General features: G+C 45.5%; 1 protein-coding gene across 6 annotated transcripts in view; it reads right to left on the reverse strand.

Moving 5' to 3' along the window:
* The window catches only part of SPECC1 (sperm antigen with calponin homology and coiled-coil domains 1), a 285593-nt gene that overhangs the window by 88886 nt on the left and 173512 nt on the right, over nucleotides 1–23195 (reverse strand). For 5 of the 6 annotated variants that reach the window (XM_032320263.1, XM_032320264.1, XM_032320262.1 and 2 more), the window contains 3 exons: nucleotides 11463–11670; nucleotides 8306–8379; nucleotides 7563–7741 (listed from right to left, as the gene is read on the reverse strand). In XM_032320263.1, the coding sequence (XP_032176154.1) occupies nucleotides 7563–7741; nucleotides 8306–8379; nucleotides 11463–11670 (461 nt within the window). Of the gene's footprint in view, nucleotides 1–1733; nucleotides 3221–7562; nucleotides 7742–8305; nucleotides 8380–11462; nucleotides 11671–23195 lie in introns of those variants that run through there. The other variant, XM_032320267.1, reaches the window with a different exon arrangement.

Here is a 23195-nt window from a genome sequence, read left to right on the forward strand (position 1 = left end):
CTTGGAGAATGCAAAATAATTCAAGAACAGAGGAAAATATACAAAAGATGACAGTTTGCAATGAAAGGCTGAGTCTGAAAAGTGGTATTAGCAATCTAATAATCCCAATAAAATATTTTAAAGCAGAACAGGCTCAAGAGAAAAAGAAAGGAGGGCATACTGGGAAAGTCTCTTTGAATACGGAGGAAATACATAACGTAAAGGTGAGATTTCGATTCAGTGGACACAGGATGGCTTTGACCATACATGGTGCTGGCTGTCCATCCGGGAGAAGACCCACACCTCATATCGGTCTGAACAAAGAAAGGCAAATCAAACATCTGACAGAGAAACAGATAAGACACGGATAGAGAAAAGGTGACAGCCTACTTCTGCAAGGGAAGGGGAGGGAAAATCTTAAACAAATAACACCCCAGACACAGTAAAGGAAAATATAAACAGACTGCGTCACAATATAAATTTTTCCACGAGAATGATGGTAAAACCGTAAGACCCATAATGTACTGGGTAAACACACATTGCTGATAAGATATGACTTACAAATGGAGAAGAGGAAAAAATTAGTCCACGAAAAAATAAGTGAAAGTGCTAAACGAGCAATTCTCAAAAGAGGAAAAGTAAATGATTAACATATAAAAATTTCCCTGGGAAAATGCAAATTCGAAGCAAATTTTTTGCTTATTCTATTTATAAAATTAAGCTAAGGCTATGTATAAATAGGCACTTTCATCAAAAAGTAAAATGTCACAAGTCTTAGATAAGTAACCTGGTAAATCTATCAAAATCAAAGCTGCATATCCTCCAAGGTAGTGATCCTACTTTTAGGAACCCACCCTATGAAAATAAAAACGATCTATAATGCTATGTGGGTAAAGACTGCTATTATGCCATTATTGGGGAAGAAAAAAAATCTAGAAAATATAACCTTGATGTTCACGAAATATGACAATATTTCAATATTCTAGGGTACATCCATCCTCTAGAACACCACACAGCTATTAAATTGAGTTAAATTTGGAGCACTTTGGGGGGCTCAGTTAGTAAGCGTTGGACCTTTGTTCTTGGGGCAGGGGTCTTGACCTCAAGAGTCGTGAGTCCAGGCCCTGCATTGGGCTACACACTGGACACAGAACCTACTTAAAAGAAAAGAAAATAATTAAAAAATGAATTAAATGAATTAAACTCGTAAATATCGACTTGGAAGGATGCCCATGATACACTGTTAATATAGTTTATAAATTTTATAAAAAAACATAAAAATGAACCCTATGCATTTGTATGAGTAGAGGGGGAGGAAAGAAAAACAGACACACTGTGAACACTGATTACCTTATAGAGTGAGTACTGGAGAGGGAAAAGATGAATATTTTTCATGGAACACCTCTGTTTTGTTACCAGGACACCTAAACATTCATAAGTAAGAAGAAACCCAATACATCAAATCATCAAGTAACCTATTTATTTTTACAGTTCGACAAGATAAGCCGGGACCTCAAATTCCACACGAGATTGTTCAGGAAACACTGGCATTTGGCTTCAACAATTTATGCAAAATTCGTTATCTTTGCTCTTTGCTCTTTTGTTCCAAGACTGAAATCATTTTTAAAAATTACTTTCATATTTAAAATCAGCCTCCTGTCCACAACTCGTATCAGAAGTCCGGCTTGCTTCTGGCTCAGATTCTAGCTATAGGACATGGCTTTCGAGTTCTGAAACCACTTGCACTAGAAACCCCAGGACAGACGGACATGAAGGCCCCGCACACACTTGGCCAGTGATGACAAATCAGGCAACAGACTCTTCTGAATAATAATGCATTTATTTAGCACTTCATGAATGCCTATGTATAAAAATATTTAATGGTACCCAGAATACAGACAGATCGGGATACTCAATGCGAGTACAGCTGTGTATCTGAAGTGGAGGTGATTTTCCTTTTATTTACGTTTGCAAACACCTGGCAAGTGAATGTGAGATCATTCCAAGAAAATCTCAGTCTGAGGTAAAGAGCTCCCAGTAGGTGTATTGGACGGTGCCAGCGAGCATCAAAGCCATTTTCATGGAAGAGGCACCCATCTCCTCTCTTCTACCACCAGACGAAATTTTTCTAGGGATTCTGGGCTCTCCAGCTGGACATGCCCAACTGTCCTCCTGCGTTAAAGAGCCTTCCTGTTCCTCACGCCCTCGCACCAGACAGGAGCTCCTGTCCCATCCTGGGGACATGTAGCGAAGACCGGCCACCATCTGGAGGGCACAGTTGCTCCTGGAGTGAGAGCCAAGGGAGGCTGGGCCTTGTGGAGCCACTGAATTTGGTGCAGATCTCAACAAACTATGTACTTCCCAAGTTCAACATCCCACTCTGAACTCTGGACCACTCTGAATCATCCACTTCCGGATTCAAAGCCTTTCAGTTTCTGGGTTAAGTTTTATTCCTGAGGCGCTGGTTGTAGTTGTTCCTTAATTTTTAGTCTGATTCCCAAGGGCACGGGCACCACGTAAACAAATTGGCTCGACTACATCCTTTTTGGTCAGCCAAACATCAGTTTGCGTGGAGCCCAGTGTAGATTCTGGAAATCCAACCCTGACTTAGTGGTGGCTTGTTTCGGATGAGGTAACGACGTCAGACCCCAGCTGGAAAGGGCTCGTTCGGGACTTGATAGAAGGGAAGCAGAACCTGCTAGCTTCTTCAGAAGGACACGGGACACAGACGGCTTCCTGGTTTGCCGTAAGTAGTGTTAATGCCAAGATTATCAGGTACCATGTTCAAGAGGAAGCACAGAAATAAATTCCAAAAAGTAAGACACAGGCACGGGCCACATTCACCAGTGCGCTGCACACCCTAGCTGCATACAAAAAAGTGAGTTTCACACCATGCTTGTACTTTGTCTTTTTCAAGAACTTCATCTATGCTCCAAACAAAAGACTGCCGAATCTTCTGAGAAAAAGAAAGAAGGGGGGAAAAAAGAGGGAAGGATCATCTTTGATCGTGCAATGAGTTGATTCCAAAATGTAGAAAAAAAGGGAAAGAGACTTGATCGCCATGACTCTGTCGTGAAACAGTGGCTGTTACACGGTGACAATCTGGCTCTTTGTAAAGAGGTAATTTCTCTCCCACATTATTCCCCCCTTCATATAGAAATGGCTGTAGTTTCCCATCATGGCAAGGGCTGGGCTGTCTTTCTTCCAGCAAATGCTCTGCTAGCTGACAGAGACCATGGAGCTGTGGAAACAGAAATGGAGGGGGGAGAGGCTGGTAAAGGAGTTACTTGAGGCAACACGATCTCAGGCTACAAACAGAAGAATTAACAGTGGCCACTGACCCAGGGGGAAGAACTATTATCTAGAACAGGACCAGCATGTTTTAATTCCTACTCCTCTGAATTTTTTTTGGAAGTCAAAGGTCTTTAGACAGAGAACATGCCAAGGACTTCAAGACACCACTGCTGGGCTCCTCTCCCTAAACCTTCTCTGACAGACGACTGCACTGGGGAAGTGGAGACGGCCAGGGTGCACAAAACCAGGCTTCTCTGTAATTTTCGGAGCGGCTCAAGCTTCCCTCTGCTATCTTAGAGTCAAGGCCAAAAAAAACAGAAAAAAGGATTTCTTTCAGTATTGAGACATATTGGTCCTAAAGGCCTAGGGGAAGTTCATGTCCACGCTTTTCAAAGCAAGTCTGTGTGGATAGGGAGCAGGGGAGCGGACACAGCTCACTGTGATTCCAGGCTCTGTGTCCAATGCCAGTGACAAGGATGCCAGCTATGAAAACAGAAGGCATTAAAGGGCTGTGCTGGGAGCCCAGAGGGCCAGCTTCCACACTGAGGTTGAAAGTGTCAGGGGCCCCTGAGGCTCAGGTTAGGAACCCCCATGAGCACTGGTCCCCTTCCGGCAGGGCTAGGGATGTTGTATCAAAGCATCTGCAAGAAGAGAGCTGGAAGGGGTATTTCAGTGACCCCGAGAACCTACACCGCCAGCTCCCACACTCGGCGTTTCAGTGACAGCTCCAGAACCCCCAGTCTGCGGCTGTGACACACGGCAGCGGTAAGGACACAGAGAGTGGCACAGGCAGGCGACCGACACTAGGGCAGGATACATTGTGCACACAGAGTTAGAGCCGATTTCAGAAGAGTCTGGCAGTGATGGGCCACCATGCTGCTCGCTTCAGAGGTGACCATGCAGGAACCAGCGGGACAAGCTAGATACATTCTGAATCTCAGTCCTTCTTAGAAGCTCCTACTGCTAATTATGCACCGATGTTTGGTGTTTATTTAACCATCTCTTTCTTTTAAGATGTTTTCCATGGATGCTTATGGTGTCATAGGATGAACGGTAAAAATCGAGTAAGTCACCCTAAAAATAACTGTCTTTAGTGTTTCAGATTGAGAGAGAAAATGCGTATCGGTCTTCCCCTGTTACTTTTGAGAAGCCTGTGTCATGCCCTGCAGGTCAACAATGTCCTTTCTGTGGCCCATCAAGGCACTGAGGGGAGCTGCATGTGCGTGTTCTCTGTATCTGGAGGCGAGGCCCCAGCTCTCAACTGTCCCGGAAACTTTCCTGGAAAAACGCTTGATGTTTTAATTTCGGTGGAAGTTTGAATTGTAAGGCTTGCTCTTAATGGCTCAAGAATGGAAGAAGCCAGAGTTGAAAAAATTATTCATTATCCTTTCATCCATTAATTTGTAAGTGTCCAGCAAAATAGATCACTTCCAGGTCCATGAAAGCTACACTGGCTTGTTCAAATTTCTGGAAGAGAAAGAGGAGGTCCATGGCCCAGCTAAAATGTGCAGATGCCACGGTGTCTGGGAGGTTCCAAGGACTGCACTGGGCAGACAGTACGGGGGCATGTGAGTTCCTAATGCCCCCATCAGAGAAAGGTCAGCTGAGCAACTAGTCCCAGGGAACAGAGGAGCTTCTGGGGGTCTTCAATCATGACCCATCCTATCTCCTCATTTGAGGGAGGGAGCAGCTAGGTCTGGGAAGGAATTCTTGCTAGTTGGTGGCAAAGACAAGACTAGAGCCTCGTCTCCCCATCTACTCTTCACATCGGTAATTCTCACTCCAAACCAAAAATCCTTTTGAAAATGTAATAGGACGAAGACTGCTAATGTGCTAAATTTTTTTTCTAGAATTTTCTAAAATCCTAGGTTAAATAATGTTCCACACTGTCTTAGCTGCTGAGTTCTTGGTAATAAAGGCTAACCTGTATACACGCCGAACCCTGTCATTTGCCTACCTACGAGCCTGACTACATCCCCTCAAATGCCTGTATTTCCAAAAGTGTGAACACAAATCGGCTAAGCCCACGTTAGGATCAAGATTCTTTTTTGAACGTTCTTACCTGCTCTTGGTTGTACTTGGAGGACCCCATCAGGGAATTTTCTGCAAGTTCTTTGGCTGTGGCTGAACCAAGAATGCCTTTTGAGTTCTCAGGACGCGACTATCAAAGTCAAATCGAGTTTCAGTCAAGAACCCATTCAGCCAGAATGGAAACTCTATGTCACTTCAGGGCCTTTGAGGGCGTGAGCTGGTTGCAAGTCTTGCCCATGGGGCAGGTTCGGGATATGGCTGAGCCAGCAGCAAGTAACTTTCAGAGTCAACTCTTTTGAGGGGGCAGTCTGCGGAATCAGGGAGGAAACAGGGTCCGGCTACTGTGTGAAACCCTGCGCAACACAACGACGGGCCCCAAACACACTGATGCCTGTGGGGTTTCAATAGTAGGCCACGTGCTGGGCTAGTGTCAGCCCTACAATTTTGAAATATGTTGTGATAAAGGATTAACCTGCTGGATTTGGGGAGGAGGTTTACAAGTCACCAGAAAATCATAAGAGAAATATACCATGTTTATAAAAAAAAAATAATAAAGGGACCCTATGTTTGAAGATGTGAATGATCTTATATGGACTCTAAATTGTCAAGGTTTGTGCAGATTTCCTACAGTATCAGAGTTCAAGCTGTGTGATCTGGCCTGTATCTTTAGAGTCTAGGTAAGAAATGCAGCAGCTTGTACAATACCTACATGAATTTGGAGCTTGTCTTTGACCATTTATCTTTACAATAACCTAGGCAGGAAGCGGTACAAGTTATGATCTGGTTCCTCTTCCAAAGACACACATCATAAAAGCAAGACAAGTGGACAAATTACACAGAAGCACAAAAGCAAATGAGGGGACCTCGTGCTCACTTCAGCAGGGGGCCCTCTCAAGTCTAGTCTTTTGATTCTCCTTCCTCTTAAAATTCACAGGTTTTGGTGGCCAGAGGGTGTAGGTGTGACAATAAAATAATGACCTTGATCAAGAGTGAAATCATGGAGCCAGCTATACACATCTTATCTGAATCCTTCTCTACAGCCTATTTTAAGCGTGGAGCCCAACACGGGGTTTGAACTCACAACCCTGAGATCAAGACCCGAGCTGAGATCAAGAGTCCAACCCCTAAGTGACTTTGCCCCTATAGCCCGTTTTATAGAAAACTCATAAACAAAGGAAGGAGGGACTTACTCCAGCAAGTTTGGTAAGAGAATCAAAATAGAATTCTGAGAAGAAATCTACTTTTTCTAATGTCATAAAACTCACAGCAATACATCAGACCCAAAGGCCCCAAATCTAGCCAAAGAACAACCCCCCTGATCCCAGAAAACAGGTAAAAGGAGCCAACTATACAAATCAGCAGTCAGAACCTACCAAATCTGATTTTAAAATACTCTTTCATATCTGAAAGACATCTGAAAATTCAAAATAATTTCTTAATATCCAAGCATCTCAAGGTCAGGGACAGTTATTCCTGACCGGGGAAAAGGGAATGCTGCATTCGTGAGGCCTAAAGTACTGTTTATCATCTCGTCTGTGAACCTTTACATTTCAAATCATAATAGGCTTTGAGCTCACTTTAAGAATGCCTTCCTCTGAAACATCGCCGTTAGGAAGAGCTTCCTGGGACAACATACCGTGTGGTTTCCCTCCCTCGGCACAGGAAAGGAAAGTCACGTGTTAGCAGGAGGTGTTGTCCATGCTCATCCTTCTTAATAAAGTGGGCTCTTTCAAGGCTTTAGAGGCAGCCACCGGCGCTGTCAAGGGAGAAGTGTGTCCCTGGGTCATGAGGAATGGGTCCTTCAGCTGGTGCAAGTCCCCGGCGAGGAGGTCAAGCCTTGCCCGCGGCACGAGAGGTGGCCAGAACACGGAAGGTGTTTCCATGGCCCATGGCAAGCGTGTGGTCCCCTGCACTAATAAACACCGAGATTTAAGTGTGTCCTAGACACACTTCTATTCTTTATGCGTAGGAGGCCACTTGGCTAGAACTTCTGCACGTATGTGAGTGAAGGGCTTTCTCACTGCCTCGGGCCAGAGGATGGCAGTGGCCCGGCCCTGCACGGACCGCTCCTGGTCATGTGGTGGTGGCAGCAGCGATCAGGTGAGCTTTTAAGGAAAGAAAGAAAGATTCTGCACAGAGAGACACAGAAGTGCCACGTCTCTAGACGGCGAAGGCTCATGCACCGTGAGTGAGGCAGCGGCCAAGCGTGGAACAGGTGCCCGCCACACTCACAGCCATGGGCCTCTGTTGGGACCGACCTGCCGTGGCTCTGCATGTCCCCCAGCTCCTTCTGCAGCCTGGCGTTCTTCTCCTCTTCCTCCAGCAGCCTCCGCTTCACGGCGCGCAGCTCCTGCTGGGCCTCATACTTGATGTCATTGGCCACCACCACCGCCGTCTGGAGGTCCGCCTGGAAGCGCCGCCATTCCTCTGTCTCCTCCTGAAAATGCCAGAAGCCACGCCGGTGTCAGAGGCTTTCTGGGGAGGACCGGCCAGGGGGCCCTTCGTGGCCACCGCTGCAGTGCCATCCCACCACCGGGAAAAGGACCAGCACGGGTGGGAAGGACACAGTCGTGTTATTGGTGTTTATCCGGACACTGAAAGGCTGGCTGGATTTTGTCACCTGCCGACATGACCCTGTGGTTCCAGGGCCCACAGGAAGGTGCTGAGAGAGCAGGCGAGAAGAGTTAGTAGGCTCTTTTTTTTTTTTTTTTTTTTAAGATTTTTATTTATTTATTTGACAGACAGAGATCACAAGTAGGCAAAGAGGCAGGCAGAGAGAGAGGAAAGGAAGCAGGCGCCCTGCTGAGCAGAGAGCCCGATGCGGGCCTCGATCCCAGGACCCTGGTATCAAGAACTGAGCCGAAGGCAGAGGTTTTAACCCATTGAGCCACCCAGGCGCCCCAGCAGGGTCTTTTTCAAAGGGTCCCAAACCAAAGGTAGGGACACGCTTAGGGAAATGACAGGGAAGGCTCCCTTGTCCCCCGCTGTAGCCACATCTCACCTTTATCTGCTTAGTTAGGGTCTTGAGCTGCCTTTCCAGGTCTGACTTTTGCTCCTCCAGCTTCATCACGTTGCCTGGAAAGAAACAAGTCAGACAGGAGTTGGAAAAGGTGCAAGACTCTGGGGAGAAAGTCAGCGAGGTAGCGAGGGAGGAGCTCAGGATTTAAAACCCATCCCTTCTGTTAGAAATTCCATCCTCAAGACCTTGGAACCCGGCAGCTAGAAACTGGAGGTTCTCCCAACACAGAAAATGGGATGGTTTGGGCAAAAAGCGGTGTTGAGTTGGGTTATGGTCTCAGACGGAACAAACAGGCAGCACTCCGGGAAGAGGTTGAAATAGCCTCTCGTATTTATTACACTCACTCCCGGCCTCCCTGGTGGTTGCACATTACGGATCTGAATGTCCTTTATCACTGTGCCGTGGAGGGCTTTTGTATAACACAGAATGTGACGGGCGACTACTATGGTGACTTTCAGACCAGTTGCCAGAGTTGTGGTTTTTAATTGTAGTTAAACCACACAATCACCTGGGAAGCCTTTCCAAAGCACACATGTTCAAAGCCCCAGACCGTGACCCACAGAGCGGAATCACCCATGGGGAGACAGGATCTGGGGTGTGTGTGTTTTAATGCCTCCAAAGGGGACCCGACGCCTCTTGCTAATTAAGAACATTCTCAGTCCCCTTCTCTCTCTGACTCTGAGGCTTCCATGTCATTTCAATTGAAACCTGATCATGTCCATTACCCAGTTAAAATTTTTCAATGGTTCTTCACAATTCATTCCAGGGAAGGGGTTGTCTATTTTTTTTTTTTAAAAAGATTTGACTTATTTTATTATTTATTTGACAGAGAGAGAGAGAAAGAGAGATCACAAATAGAGAGGCAGGCAGAGAGGGGGGTAAGCAGGCTCCCTGCTGAGCAGAGAGCCCAATGCGGGGCTCAAGCCCAGGACCCTGGGATCATGACCTGAGCCCAAGGCAGAGGCTTTAACCCAATGTCCCACCCAGGCGCCCCAGTCTATGTTATTTTCAATCTTGGACATGTTAGGATACAATCATAGGGAATGGTGTGACATCTGCTCCGGACATTAATTCTAAGCTGGTTTTCTTGGTGGGTTGTGCTTGACATTTAAGGCTTTGGGGACAACACAGTCACATTCTCATGAGCAATACATGATAGAAACAAAGCAAAACTGGACTTCTCTTCTTTGGCTTTATATGCTCTTCCAGTATGTGCTGTTTGGAAATACACACTGTCAATGGCAGTGGGTTCTGGTTATCTTTGCAAGCGTCATTCCTGAGAACTGTCTAAATGATGCTGACCCTGAGTGCTGACTGATTTTCTGCTGCGTATCACATCCAGTGAAGGATGGAACCAACCAAGCTAATCAAGGTGTTGAACATACTGTCAACTCTCGTTGCTTACGGCCGTTACATAAAGTTGCCATGCATGCCAAATTTGCAAATACCGAACTTTGCTCCTACGGGGAAATACAGGGTTCGGTTCCTGCAAGCCCCTGATCACATTTTTATCAAAGGAGACACTACTTGTGTTAGGTAGGCTCGTTTGCCAGTGTCCTTGTAAAAAATAAATAAATAAATAAAAGCCCGTCCCATCAGTGCTGGAAACCTGCTTACCCCTTTCCTGCATAACACTCAGTAGATATTTTAAAAATTCTTCTGCAGCTTCCTCATTGACAGAATCTGCCTTACCTGCAAGTTTTTACCTTTCCTCATGCTGTGAGGTGTTCCAAGAGCCTCAAGAGCGAGCCAGCACTGGCTCAGAAGGGTCTAACACTTTCCTGACCTTGGGAAACATGACTGTAAGTTTCTTGGCTTTTGGTTTCACAACAATGTAGTCTGGTACTTTTGTTTTTTTTAACCAGACCTCATCTCGTGAATCCACAAATACAGCTGCTGTTCCCATCTTCTCCATAGCTTTGTCACGTGTCACAGATTTTACTTCAGCCTTTTCCAGAGCAGTGAATTTCATCTTCCTTTCTCTGGAAGTTTTTGTTAACATTGAAGTCACAGCCAACAGCACTAAAACTCATGCTTCAACAAATGTCATTTAACACTTGTTTTCTCCATAAGGCACATCCCGGCTTTCCTGCCATAGGGACCTCAGACGTTATTTCAGGACTACATCTGGGGGCCATTCTAAACAGAGAAATTGCCAAAAAAAGGGGCACAAAAATATAAAAACCATGACCTTAAATAACCATGAGAAAAATACTTGTTTGCAGTATAAGAGCTGAAACAAGAAGGCAAAGGGTTCCCTTGTTCAAGGGAACTTGCACTTTGGGAAACTAAAATTTTTTGCTGCTCTCTCTGTGCACGTCCACAAATGACGTTAAAAGTGCCCTGAGTGTTGATCCTGGGGTTTCAAATACATTCAGGCTAGCAGGTGAGTTCCCAGATACGAATTCCACAAATAATGAGGATGGGTTATACAAGCCGGGGAGCTTCTCAGGCAACCAACTATGCTATTTTTAGCAACGGTGAGTGCCACCAAAAGCTCTGTGCATTAATTCTTTTGTGACAAAAGCAAAACATATTAGATGTGATAATTTGATAAAGCTTATTTGGACAAAGCAGACAATGTTTAACTAATCCCTTTTAATGTCTTTCCCTACTCAAAGCGAACAATGAGTCCATAAAGAAGCTAAATATTGGAGCCTCTTCAATAATGAGGCGGACGATTGCTAGAAGTTACCTGATATCCTGGCTTCAATGGGACCCATGCTAGAATGGTTTTCTCTCTGAGCCCAAGAGCACACACTGCTCAAATCCACCTGACTGTCTGTCACCCATCTTCCTGCCCGTCAGATCTGAAAGACAACGCTCTGTCAATACCCAATGCACGTGGGCAGTGGTGTTGCTCACGCACAGCAGACTTGACACTCCAAAACGTGTTTGCTCTTTTTCACAATCACCTTGTGCTGCTGACTTACGTTCCACAATCTTTCCTTCCCCACCGCCCACTCTTCCAGTCAATGAGATTAATTACTCTGCCTTCCCGGACCACCGTTCTTCCCACAAGACAGCCAAACAAACGGAAGAAGGACTTTTCACCAGCATTCTCACAGACCCTCCCAGGAATTCGGTTCGCATCAGCTCAGTCCTGATGTGTGTCTGGCCGGGGCTCGAGTTCACTTACTTTCCAGCTCGCTGATGAGCTGGTTGTTATGTAACTTGACAGCCCGATGCTGTTCCACCTGATCTTCCAATTCAAATATGGTCTCCTTCATGTCTTTAATCTCTGCATCACTCTCCGATGCTTTCTCTTGCAGTTTCAGGCTGGTTCGGCTCAGTTGTTCTGCCTGATGGTCACATATCTCCTTCAAGTAAGAATAATCCTTTTCCACCTAGAATGAAAGGGAAGGTTGCCTGGTCAGTTTAACAGGAAAGAACTCCTTATCCATCAGTGTCAGGCTCATCCGAGCAACGGCAAAGGAAGCTCTTGGCATGTGCTATCTGGAATCATTTCTATATTCTTAGCCTCAGGAACAGCCAAGGCTATAAATATACAGAGAAGCTCGATGTCTGCAAACGGCCAAATACGGTGGGTTCTGTGTCCCTCCCCACAGACAGGTGCCCTTCTGTTCTGCAGCGGAGTGCAACAGCGCCTCCCTGGGAGGCTCTGGTACTGCACTCCGGAGGGAGGCTGCCCTCCTCACATATGCTATGGAGCAGCGCCCTCTGCTGGGGATCCAGGAACAATGCCCCTGAGACTCTATCCACTGCCTGCAAACGCCAAATCTTTTCAGCCATTAAGCACTAGCGGTTATACCGTTTCTTTAGAGAAATGCGACATTAATGTGATGGAGAGCACCAGCTGAAGGCACAGAACAGAAACATGGGCATGCACCACACACAGAAGTGGCAGAGGACAAGCACTCATTTCACCTTTTCAATTCTGAATCATTAAACATTTTGTTATATTTTTTAAAAAAGATTTTATTTATTTACTTGTCAGAGAGAGAGAGCGAGCAAGAGAGCGCACAAGCAGGGGGGAACAGCAGGCAGATGGAGAAGCAGGCTCTCCGCTGAGCAGGGAGCCCAATGAGAGACCCGATCCCCCAACCCTGAGACCATGACCTGAGCTGAAGGCAGACGTTTAATTGACTTAAGCCACCCAGGCTTCCCTCGTTAAACATTCTGAATACACAGAAAAGCACCCAGAGTGACAAGATAACCATGTGCCCAAATGGACTTCACAGTAATTAAATTTTGCCACATTCGCTATTTTTACTTTAACAGGATTTAGTAAAGTCCCCACATTCTCTCCCACCCCGGAGAATAATTTGCATTACCCCGAAAGTGGTGTGTGGTTGTTGCTTGAATGGTTTTTCACTTATACTGAGTATGAATGTGCCCGTGATAATACACAGATAGCACTGTTTTGTTTAAAAATGTTTTATTTTTTATTTTTACTTATAAGGAATCTAATCTTTGCACCCAACGTGGAGCTACAACTCACAACCCTTAGATCAAGAGTCACACTCTCCACTGACTGAGCCAGTTAAGTGCACTGTTTGAAAATTTTTATACAAATCATATTATTCTATAATTATGCTTCTGTAATGTACTATTACACTGTATTATAGTATATGGTAATAAGCTTTCATCCTGTACCATACTATACTTCTTGTGCTTTTATAAAACTTGTTTTTAACTGTGTTATTTATTTATTTATTTATTTATTTGACAGAGAGATCGCAAGCAGGCAGAGAGGCAGACAGAGAGGGGGAAGCAGGCTCCCCACTGAGCAGAGAGCCCGATGTGGGGCTCGATCCCAGGACCCTGAGATCATGACCTGAGCTGAAGGCAGCGGCTTAACCCACTGAGCCACCCAGGCGCCCCTTTGACCGTGTTTTTGAGATGTATCCACACTGATCTCCACAACGTTCAGTCATTACTTTAAATATTTCATAGCAATCTGCTGTCAGAGTATACCAATTATTTTAGTATGAGCTATGCCCCTTTTCTTAAGATTATTTATTTATTTATTTATTTGATACACAGAGATCACAAGTAGGCAGAGAGGCAGGCAGAGAGAGAGGAAGGGAAGCAGGCTCCCCGCTGAGCAGAGAGCCTGATGTGGGGCTCGATTCCAGGACCCTGGGATCATGACCTGAGCAGAAGGCAGAGGTTATAACCCCCTGAGCCACCCATGCGCCCCAAGCTATGCCCCTTTTCTATAGGTCCTTTAATTCATCTTACCAAATAGCTATCTATTTACCAATTAATGTAAGCCTGGTACCTAACGATGACTTCCTAGATTTGGGGGGGCACCTCTGTATACATGGGGTCCGAGTGAACATCCAATGAATGGATAAAACATTAGACAGCAGGATTGCACTGTTTTTCAGCTGGGACGCTGTGATCAGGAATAAACAAAGAAGGTAGGAAAGGAAGGAGGGAGGGAATAAGGAGAGAACAGGCATGGGAAAGAACCAGAGCTTAAGGGTGCGCACTATTTTGTGCAACTGGTATTTCAATCACAAACGTGTGTAGCTCGGTACTGCACTGGAAAATGCGTCACTGTAGCTGCTGTGGGCCACAGAGGGGGCCAGGCATTGTAGACACGAGAAGGCTGACGTCGGACAGCATCTGAAAAGCAGCCAAGGAAGGCGGCTTGTGAGCCCTGCCTCCCGTCAGACCATGGCTTTTTGCAGAGCTGAAGCCTGGGGCTGGGGGCCAGCTCACCTGGCGTCTAGAAACACGCATATTACTCTGGTGGGACTACTGTGGGTCAGGAGTGAAACTGGAGGGTGTAACCAGGGAACCAAAAGGTTGGGCACCCTGAGGGGGGTCTCCGCGTGCAGCTGAGGCTGCTGGCCTCCCACCGCCCGACACCAGCTCTGCCTCCTACGTGTTGGCTGGCCAGGATCACAAGCAACAAACGATATGCAGAGCGCTGGGAAGACGCCCCTGGGCTGCGCGTTGTGCATGGCTGGGGCCAGGGAACTCTTAAGTCAGCATACTGATGTGTGTTTCAAATCATACACATCATTCTTCCTTCTTAATTTGGGAATCATCCTCTCAAGTTTAGCAGTATTTTCCATAAAGTTCTTTTATGAAAAGCAACAACAGCAACAGCAACAACAGAAACCCTTGAGTAACTTCACAGTTTCTGCCTGCAGGACCTTGGTGGGTAGTAGCAGGCAGGTATTTTTATATTCATTTTACAGATTTTTTTTTAAAGATTTTATTTATTTATTTGACAGGCAGAGATTACAAGTAGGCTGAGAGGCAGGCAGAGAGAGAGAAGGAGGAAGCAGGCTCCCTGCAGAGCAGAGAGCCCGATGCGGGGCTCAATCCCAGGACCCTGGGATCATGACCTGAGCCGAAGGCAGAGGCTTTAACCCACTGAGCCACCCAGGTGCCCCTCATTTTACAGATTTTTAAAAAAGATTTTACTTAATTGACAGAAAGAGAGATCACAAGCAGGCAGAGAGAGAGAAAGGGAAGCAGGCTCCCTGCTGAGAAGAGAGCCCGAAACGGGGCTTGATCCCAGGACCTTGAGATCATGACCTGAGCCCAAGGCAGAGGCTTTAACCCACTGAGCCACCCAGGCACCCCAATTCATTTTACAGATTGACAAATGGAGGGAGGGAAAAGTTAAGCCACTTAAAAGAACAGTCTAGTTTAGGGGCGCCTGGGTGATTCAGTGGGTTAAAGCCTCTGCCTTCAGCTCAGGTCATGATCTCAGGGTCCTGGGATCAAGCCCCGCACCGGGCTCTCTGCTCGGCAGGGAGCCTGCTTCCCCGATCTCTCTGCCTTCTTCTCTGCCTACTTGAGATCTCTGTCTGTCAAATAAATAAATAAAATCTTAAAAAAGAACGGTCCAGTTTACCAGGCAGCTAGGGCTAGCACCGTGTACCTCCATGACCCTTTCAGGCTCTGGGTTGCCGTCCACATGACTGGCCTTCCCACTGGCCAGTTTTCCATTCAACAACTGTTCTATCCAACAACCAGCAAGGTGATTTCCAATGTCTCCTTTTCATTAAAGAAATTACTTTCACACATTGCAAGGAAGACCTCTCCTCTCCAAAAATCAACTTGCTCTAGAAACAGGGCGTGCCCAATGGCATTACAGACAGACTCAAAGGAATTTCTCTGCAAAGCCCCAGTCCTTCCTGGAGAAGAGGTGGTTAGAACCAGCCCCAGAGATAGATGGCAGCAGAGACCACTCGGGACTCCCCCGACAGGGCTGAGTCTGGTCTCCGGCCTTCCAGGCTGGGGGACGCAAGGACCAGCAGGGTGGCTCAGAGGCAGAAGGGGTGAGAACCTTTCCCCTGCCCTGCCAGGCTCTGAAACCAAGGAAAAGGTATCGTTGAGGGTCCGCACTCCCAGCCTCTGGAAGCTACTGGCGTCACTTCCAGGGTCGGGCCAACCTTTCTGGCCTGAGAACTAGACGTTCTCTTCTGGTCACATTCCTGCTGTCCCCACCCCACCAGCTCCCCCGGTGACCTCCTACTCTCCTCAAGATTCAGGTTGTAAATCAAACGAAAGGACATGTCCTGATGACTCAGGTTTTCACTGTGAATTTTTCTAGTGTGTTCGCAGCAAGTAAAATTATCCTCATTCACTGAGCCTTGAGAGGTGGTTTTCTTTTGAGCAAAAGGCTTTGGCCTTAAGACCAGAATGTGTCAGGGTCCTTAGATCTGCCTCCAGAATTTTTCTATCTCTTCTTCATTGCTGTGTAAAGTAGGAAGCAGCACAAATCAGTGAAGAGGAGTTACGAGCTCTGGGGTCAGACCCAGCTTTGAACCTTGGCCTTCCTCATCAATTACCTAGACACCTAGTCATTCTCTGCCTCAGTTTCTTCAGATGCAAAAAATTAGATGATGACAGTACCTCTAGCACAAAATTCTGATGATTAAATGAGATTAAATGATCTAGAGGGCCAACGAGGGCCTAACACAGAAAAAGCAGTAAAGTATTAGTTACTAAAACACCATAAATTTTATTTTTTAACATATTGATAGAATTATAGCAGCCTCTCCCCTAATTCGGTTACTAGTGTCTCCTTCATTCACTTATTCAACGAGTGCTTCCCAGATACCTAATATATGCAAGAAATCATAATGTTAAAATTACACAGCTGATCCTTGAACATGGGGAGGGGGGCGATTAGGGCCACCAACCTCCCCCCCACCGCAGTCAAAACTTTATGACTTTACTAAACTGTAACTTTTTAACTTCACTGTAACTTAACTACTAATAGCCTTCTATTGACTGGGAAGCCTCATGAGTAACATAAACAGTGGGGTTGAAGTATATTTTGTATGTGATATGCATTATGAACTGTATTCTTACTATAAAGGAAATCAAAGAAAATGTTATTTAGAAAATCGTAAGGAAGAGAAAATTCATTTACAGTACTGTATTTGCTGTAAAAAACCCCACATATAAAAGGACCCGTGCTGGTCAAGGGTCGGTTGTGTCTAATACGAAAGTGAATACACTTGCACTGACTGTTTGAGTGGTTTCACCAGGAGTAAGAATTGTTGAGTTTGTAAGAATTTGTTGTTTGTTTTTACATCTAACTTGGTTCCTCCAAAACTCCTTTTGCTTATTAATTCCTGGCCCTGTCCTGAGTATATACTATTGCTGACAGAGAGCCATGTTTCATTCATGCTGGCCAAAACCTGAACTATTTTTTTTTCTTTCTTCCTTTTCTTTTTTTTTTTTTGCAGTGCTGCTCTGCCAAGGGAGAGGAGAACATGCTAATTTAGTTTACACTTTTGTTATGGAAAAAGAAAAATGGCTATAAAAGACTCAGAGAAGAGGGTAAAAATCTGTATTTCACTTTGGGAACTTTCTAGACTTTTCAGAGGAGTGCTCACACCCAAGAGAGACAAAGGCTGGGGCTTTGCAGAGGAGTCCTAAGGTCAACTGAAGGGAAGAATGGTGTTCAGGCCTAAGTCAGGCAAGATATTATTATGTCTAAAGGGACAAATGGGCCCCTCAAAAGGGAAGGGGGAGTCAGCCCAGGAAATCCAGAAAAGGGGGGACCACACTGGGTCCGCAGGAGAAGTGGTGCCCCCTCCTCTGAGTTATATGGGGGCACAGGGAGCAGGAGCACAGATCCTGTGGGTCAGGGTCTACTGGCAAGACCACTCTTACTCAAACATGGGATGTCTCCTGGCCAAACCCTCAGGTTCAGCTCCTACCCCCCTGCAAAAGGTTGCAAGAACAGAGCCCTAATTGGTAGTAGTGCGGGGGGAGGTTGGGGAGCGGAGGGAGGGAGCCGCCAGTCATCGCGACATGTGACTGCTCTGTGTCCTGGGCCACATGACTGTCCTGTCTGACCTACTAAAGGACGAAAGGGCATTCTGGCTCTAAAGAGGACACTTCCCAAGCTCCAGCTCCTGGTGCACAGCAGGCTTCAAGCTCTGCGCTACCAGACTGGGGCCTGAGGCCCAGTCCCTGAGCAACAGCTCACCTTGAAGGCTTCCCCTGCAGAACTTGCAGGCCTTTCCCCAAGCTGTCTGGGTAAGTGTCTCCTCTCGACTTCCTTGGGAGAGCTGGAAAGCAGGCTCTGTCACACAAATTCTTTTCCTTTCCCTTTTTTTTTAAAATTTATTTATTTGACAGAGAGAGATCACAAGCAGGCAGAGAGGCAGGCAGAGAGAGAGAGAGGAGGAAGGAGGCTCTCCTCGGAGCAGAGAGTCCAATGCGAGGCTCGATCCCAGGACCCTGGGATCATGACCTGAGCCGAAGGCAGAGGCTTTAACCCACTGGCCACCCAGGCGCCCCATTTTTTTTTTTTTTTTGAGAGAGAGAGATCGATGGATCACGCGTGCATGCAGAGGGGAGGGGCAGAGGGCGAGGGAGAGAATCTTAAGCAGGTTCCATGCCCCCACTTAGAGCCTTAGATCATGACCTGAGCCGAAACCAAGGGTCAGACACTTAACCCACGGAGTCACCCAGGCATCCCCACACAAGTTTCTTACTGCCTTCTTCCCAGCACGAAGTCACCAGACTCTGGTCCGCCCAGAGAACTGATAACTATTGTCAGCCAAAGGCACTAGAGAGAATGGGGAAACTGAGCTGAGGACCACCGCAATGTCCATGTCTTTAGCCTGAATAGTTCAACCTTAACCAACTCTCCCAAGAGTATCCAGTGTGTGACGCACGAAGGGGAAGGGGTCCGTACGTTCTCCTGATCTCCACCTATACAGATTTTCCAATACTTCTGACCTCCTCCAAGATGCCAGGGTTGGGCAGGGGGCTTCCATACAGTGATACCAGCTGATCTGCCGTGGGGACAATGACCACACAGAGCTGAGGGCATGTCCTTGCCACATCTTTCTCTCAAATTCTGGTTTTGCCATTTGTGGCCAATGGCCCCCCCCAGTGAGTTAGGGCTGGTGACCAATACTGGTCACACAGGGATTACTGTACCCCTAGTTTTCCCCAACCGTTCACAGCAAGTGTTGCTTCATAATCTCGTTTCTCCTCTGGAAGAGACACCTGAGTTTCTATATTAAGAACTAAATTTCGGCACGCTTGGGTGGCTCAGTCAGTTAAGCAGCTGCTTTTGGCTCAGGTCATGATGTCGGGGTCCTAGAATCCAGCCCCGCATCGGGCTCCCTGCTCAGCGGGGAACCTGCTTCTCCCTCTCCCTCTGCCTGCTGCTCTGCCTACTTGTACTCTGTATCTGTGTCAAATAAATAAAACCTTAAAAAAAAAAAAAGAACTAAATCTCTAAGGACACCACCTATAAGCTTTTGACCTTGGGGGCAGGGTGGGGTGGGGTGGGGTCAGTATTTTCTTTTAGAACTTCTGGGTTTCAAGCCTTATAAAAATATTCTAACTTGAAATCAAGATCCTGAACAACTGAAAATCTCAACGTCAGAAAAACAGACACCTGGACTGCATTATTGTCCAGAAAACCAGGGACCCCAAGCTGTATCGCTTCTCAGCCTTTTGGCTAAGATCAAGTGTAGGAATCCCATGCTATGACACTCTGCTTGCCTCCGGCCGGGGCAGCCGTGTGCAGTGTGCGTGGCTTATAGGATGCTGAGCCACCCAGACTCTGTGGAAAGGAAACCCCTCCTCAAAGTCATACAGAGGCATGGTTTATAATCACACAGTAAGCAGCCAGCAGAATGTTCCTGTGGGGTATCAGAGAAGCTGAAAAGAATGGAGATAAGAGCAGAAGACAAAGAAAGGAGAATAATAAAAAACCTTGGAAATCATAACAATGATTGTAGATGTCCTACCAATTTTCCATTTACCGTGTGAGGAACAGATCCACCCTGTACACCCCACCCCCGAAAAAGTACATTTTAATCGGGGCGTCTGGGTGGTTCTGTGGGTTAAAGCCTCTGCCTTCAGCTCAGGTCATGATCTCGGGAACCTGGGATCGAGCCCCGCATTGGGCTCCCTACTCAGCGGGTGCCTGCTTCCCAGTCTCTCTCTGCCTGCTTCTCTGCCTACTTATGATCTCTATCAAGTAAATAAATAAATAAATAAATAAATAAATCTTAAAAAAAAAAAAAAATATATATATATATATATATCTATCTTTTAAGGCTTTTCAGAGGCTCTTCTCACAGCATCTAAATCACTTATGTAACAGCCAAACTGGAAACTTACATGGACTTACTACCACTATCAGATCATAGGATGGTTTGGTATTGATTTTCCTCTCTAGAAACAGGTGATCTCATTTTCTCATAACATTCACCTTCTGCTGAGAATTACAGCGGATGAATGCAGAGTTCAGGTAGAAGCTGTTCATCACCAAGAAAACTGCTTGGTGATGAGCGGGACACTTACCCTGACATTGGCTTATGGCAGATAAACATGAGAGCTCTATGTGAAAATGTCTGGTGAGGCCACTGAGAACCGAAGGATTAGAATTTACCCCGGGAATGCAAAGGTGATTTAACACTAGACTACCTTAGAAAATCTGTTATTGTAATTTATCTCATGAACAAGTTCAAGCAGAATAGCATCATGATCACATAAAAACTACTCTAAGATCATAGCTGAGGTCTCAGATCTACAGTAGATGTAGAAAAATTCAATCTCCAACCTTTAAAAAAAAAAAAAAGCAAGCAAAATACTTGTATCACTCAATAAAAGGTACACAACAAAATGCCTACAACAGGCATCCTTGATAGAATGTTGAAGGTGCTCCCTTTAAACAAGACCAAGATCTCTCTGTTCAGCATGGTACAGCAGACAGGGGCCTGCCCAAGGTCACAGACTGAGCCATTAGCTAAGTCAGGATGACCCAAGCTTTCCACCTGCCAATCCACAACCTTCCTGTCCTTCATGATGGTTTTGTGCTGAACGTGCTCCTGCTTCTTTGGGGCATGAGTCCCTTATACCTTATAAGCTTGAATTCATGGCTGCTGGTGCATTCGTCAATATTCTGCTTTGGGGCTTCTACAGAAAGTAAGCTTCCAGTCAGCCTAGGAAGTCTGGGTTTTTATCTTTCTGAAGGTAAAAGAAAAGGACAGGAAGATTAGCACAGGTTCCAACTCTACTGATCAGATCTGCACACATAAGACAGCACAAAATTAGGGGCCCCTGGGTAACTCAATCAGTTAAGCATCTGCCTTCAGCTTGGGTCATGATCTCAAGGTCTTGGGATCGAGTCCTGCATCAGGCTCTCTGTTCAGAGGGGAGCCTGCTTCTCCTTCTCCTTCTGTATCTCCCTGGTTCATGCTCTCACTCTTAGATAAAGAAATAAAATCTTTTAAAAAGGGAGGGGCGCCTGGTTGTCTCAGTCATTAAGCATCTGCCTCAGGCTCAGGTCATGGTCCCAGGATCCTGGGATTGAGCCCCACATCAGGCTCCCTATTTGGCAGGGAGTGTGCTTCTCCTTCTGCCTCTGCCTGCTGTTTGGTCTACTTGTGCTCTCTATCACTCCCTGTCAAATAAATAAATAAAATCTTAAGAAAAAAAGATGGCACAAAATTACAGACCTAGGATCTCAAAATATGTAAAAGACACTCTGTGTGACATGGTGCCTCCCACACTCTTACCTCAGAATACCAGTTACAGCCTCTATCGTCCTACTGACAAACGTCAGCAAGTAATAAAAAATACGTAATATATGATTATAAAATTAACAGCTTGATTTAAAACATATATGCTGTTCCTGGTACTCCATAGAGAATGCAAACCTTTTTTCTTTTTCTTCAAATAAGACTTAGTTTGTCCCAGAAAATTGTAAATTGAGTTGTCTTCATGTAGCTAAAGCTACAATAAAAGGCAAATTCGTACCTTTAAATGCTTTCATTATCAACCAAGAAATGACAGACTTAAACAGAGAATTTTACTCAAAATACTAAGGATGAATAATGAATGAAAGGATGAAAAAAGATCAAAGTAGAAACAAATTAATCAAACATATTAACAGTAGAATTGATAAACTAATCTACCCCAGTCTTTGTATTCAAGGAATGTGGAGTGACATGCTCTATCCTTCTGAATAAGAAGATTATTAATATTTTAATTATGTTGGGCGCCTGGGTGGCTCAGTGGTTAAGCCGCTGCCTTCGGCTCGGGTCATGATCTCAGAGTCCTGGGATCGAGTCCCGCATCGGGCTCTCTGCTCAGCAGGGAGCCTGCTTCCTCCTCTCTCTCTCTCTGCCTGCCTCTCTGCCTACTTGTGATCTCTCTCTGTCAAATAAATAAATAAAATCTTAAAAAAAATATATATTTTAATTATGTTGATACAAGTCTGTATGCTTGCCCAAACGTGCATTCACTGGGAAAACATCTGAAAAGACATATAGCAAAATGCTAGCAGCATTTTTCTCCAATTGGTGCCGTTAAAGGTAACATTAATTTTCTTCATGTGTTTCTGTAGTTTCTAAACCTTCTGTGATGAATATATAATTTCATGATCAGAAAAAGTGAAGCTACTGTCTTGAGATATTAGATGATATTTCTTGGTGACATGTACATTTAACGTAATGTCAATCAAAATGCAAAGAGACCGATGAAGGACGGAGGGGGTACTTTAGGAAGGTCACCCAGGAGACAGAGCTTTTTGCAACAGTGATGGTGGGAAACCGATTCCACAGACCCCAAAACTTAGTGTTAAGCTACAATTACCAATTTAAACTTCAATTAGGCAGCTGCCTAGTACCTTCTAATGGGACTGCTTCCATACTTCCAATAAGATTCTGTAAATTTAGAACACCAACAATGATGAAAACAAATCAACTCCTAACACCATCTACCACTCAGATCGCCACACGGCCCAATGCCAGGATCAAGTTGCAACAGACTAATCTGAAGGCAGATGAAGCCGTAGAGAAAAATCCCCTGTGAGCTCATGGCACAACTTGTCTCTTAAAACAGTGACAACCCTGTGTTAAGGTGGGAAGTGGCTTCAACCTCTCTCACCCAGGGAGCCCAAACATCACAGCCCCTGAGCCTGGAGGGAACAGGAAACAGGAAGCCACCTGTCCGTACCTTCCCGGCACCACTGTGAGCCAGCAGAATATTAGAGTTACCGGCAATCTTCATCATGTAACCAAGTTCCAGACTGGTCAAAGGATTATTTTTATTTTATTTTATTTTATTTTTCATTTTTTTTAAAGGATTATTTCAAAAACTGAAATCGTGATCATTTAATTTCACTGTAGATTGAGGAAGATCTTTCCCAGCGAAGGTGGCGAGGAGAAAAGAGGCAATGAACTCAGATGTGAATGACCCAGTGACTTGATACCAAGCCCTGGAAGGGGTTTAGGGAAATGAGCACTCTCACGGACCTGCTGGTAGGAACAGATCAGAATGGTATTTCTGGGGGGCAAACTGGTTGAATGTATCGAGTGTCTTTAAAATGGCCATATGCTGACACTGTAAGCCAGTGTTTAGGAATTTTTCCTAAGGAAATAATCAGATATTT

This window comes from Mustela erminea, chromosome 18 (assembly GCF_009829155.1).
Source record: "Mustela erminea isolate mMusErm1 chromosome 18, mMusErm1.Pri, whole genome shotgun sequence".
Classification (NCBI taxonomy): domain Eukaryota; kingdom Metazoa; phylum Chordata; class Mammalia; order Carnivora; family Mustelidae; genus Mustela; species Mustela erminea.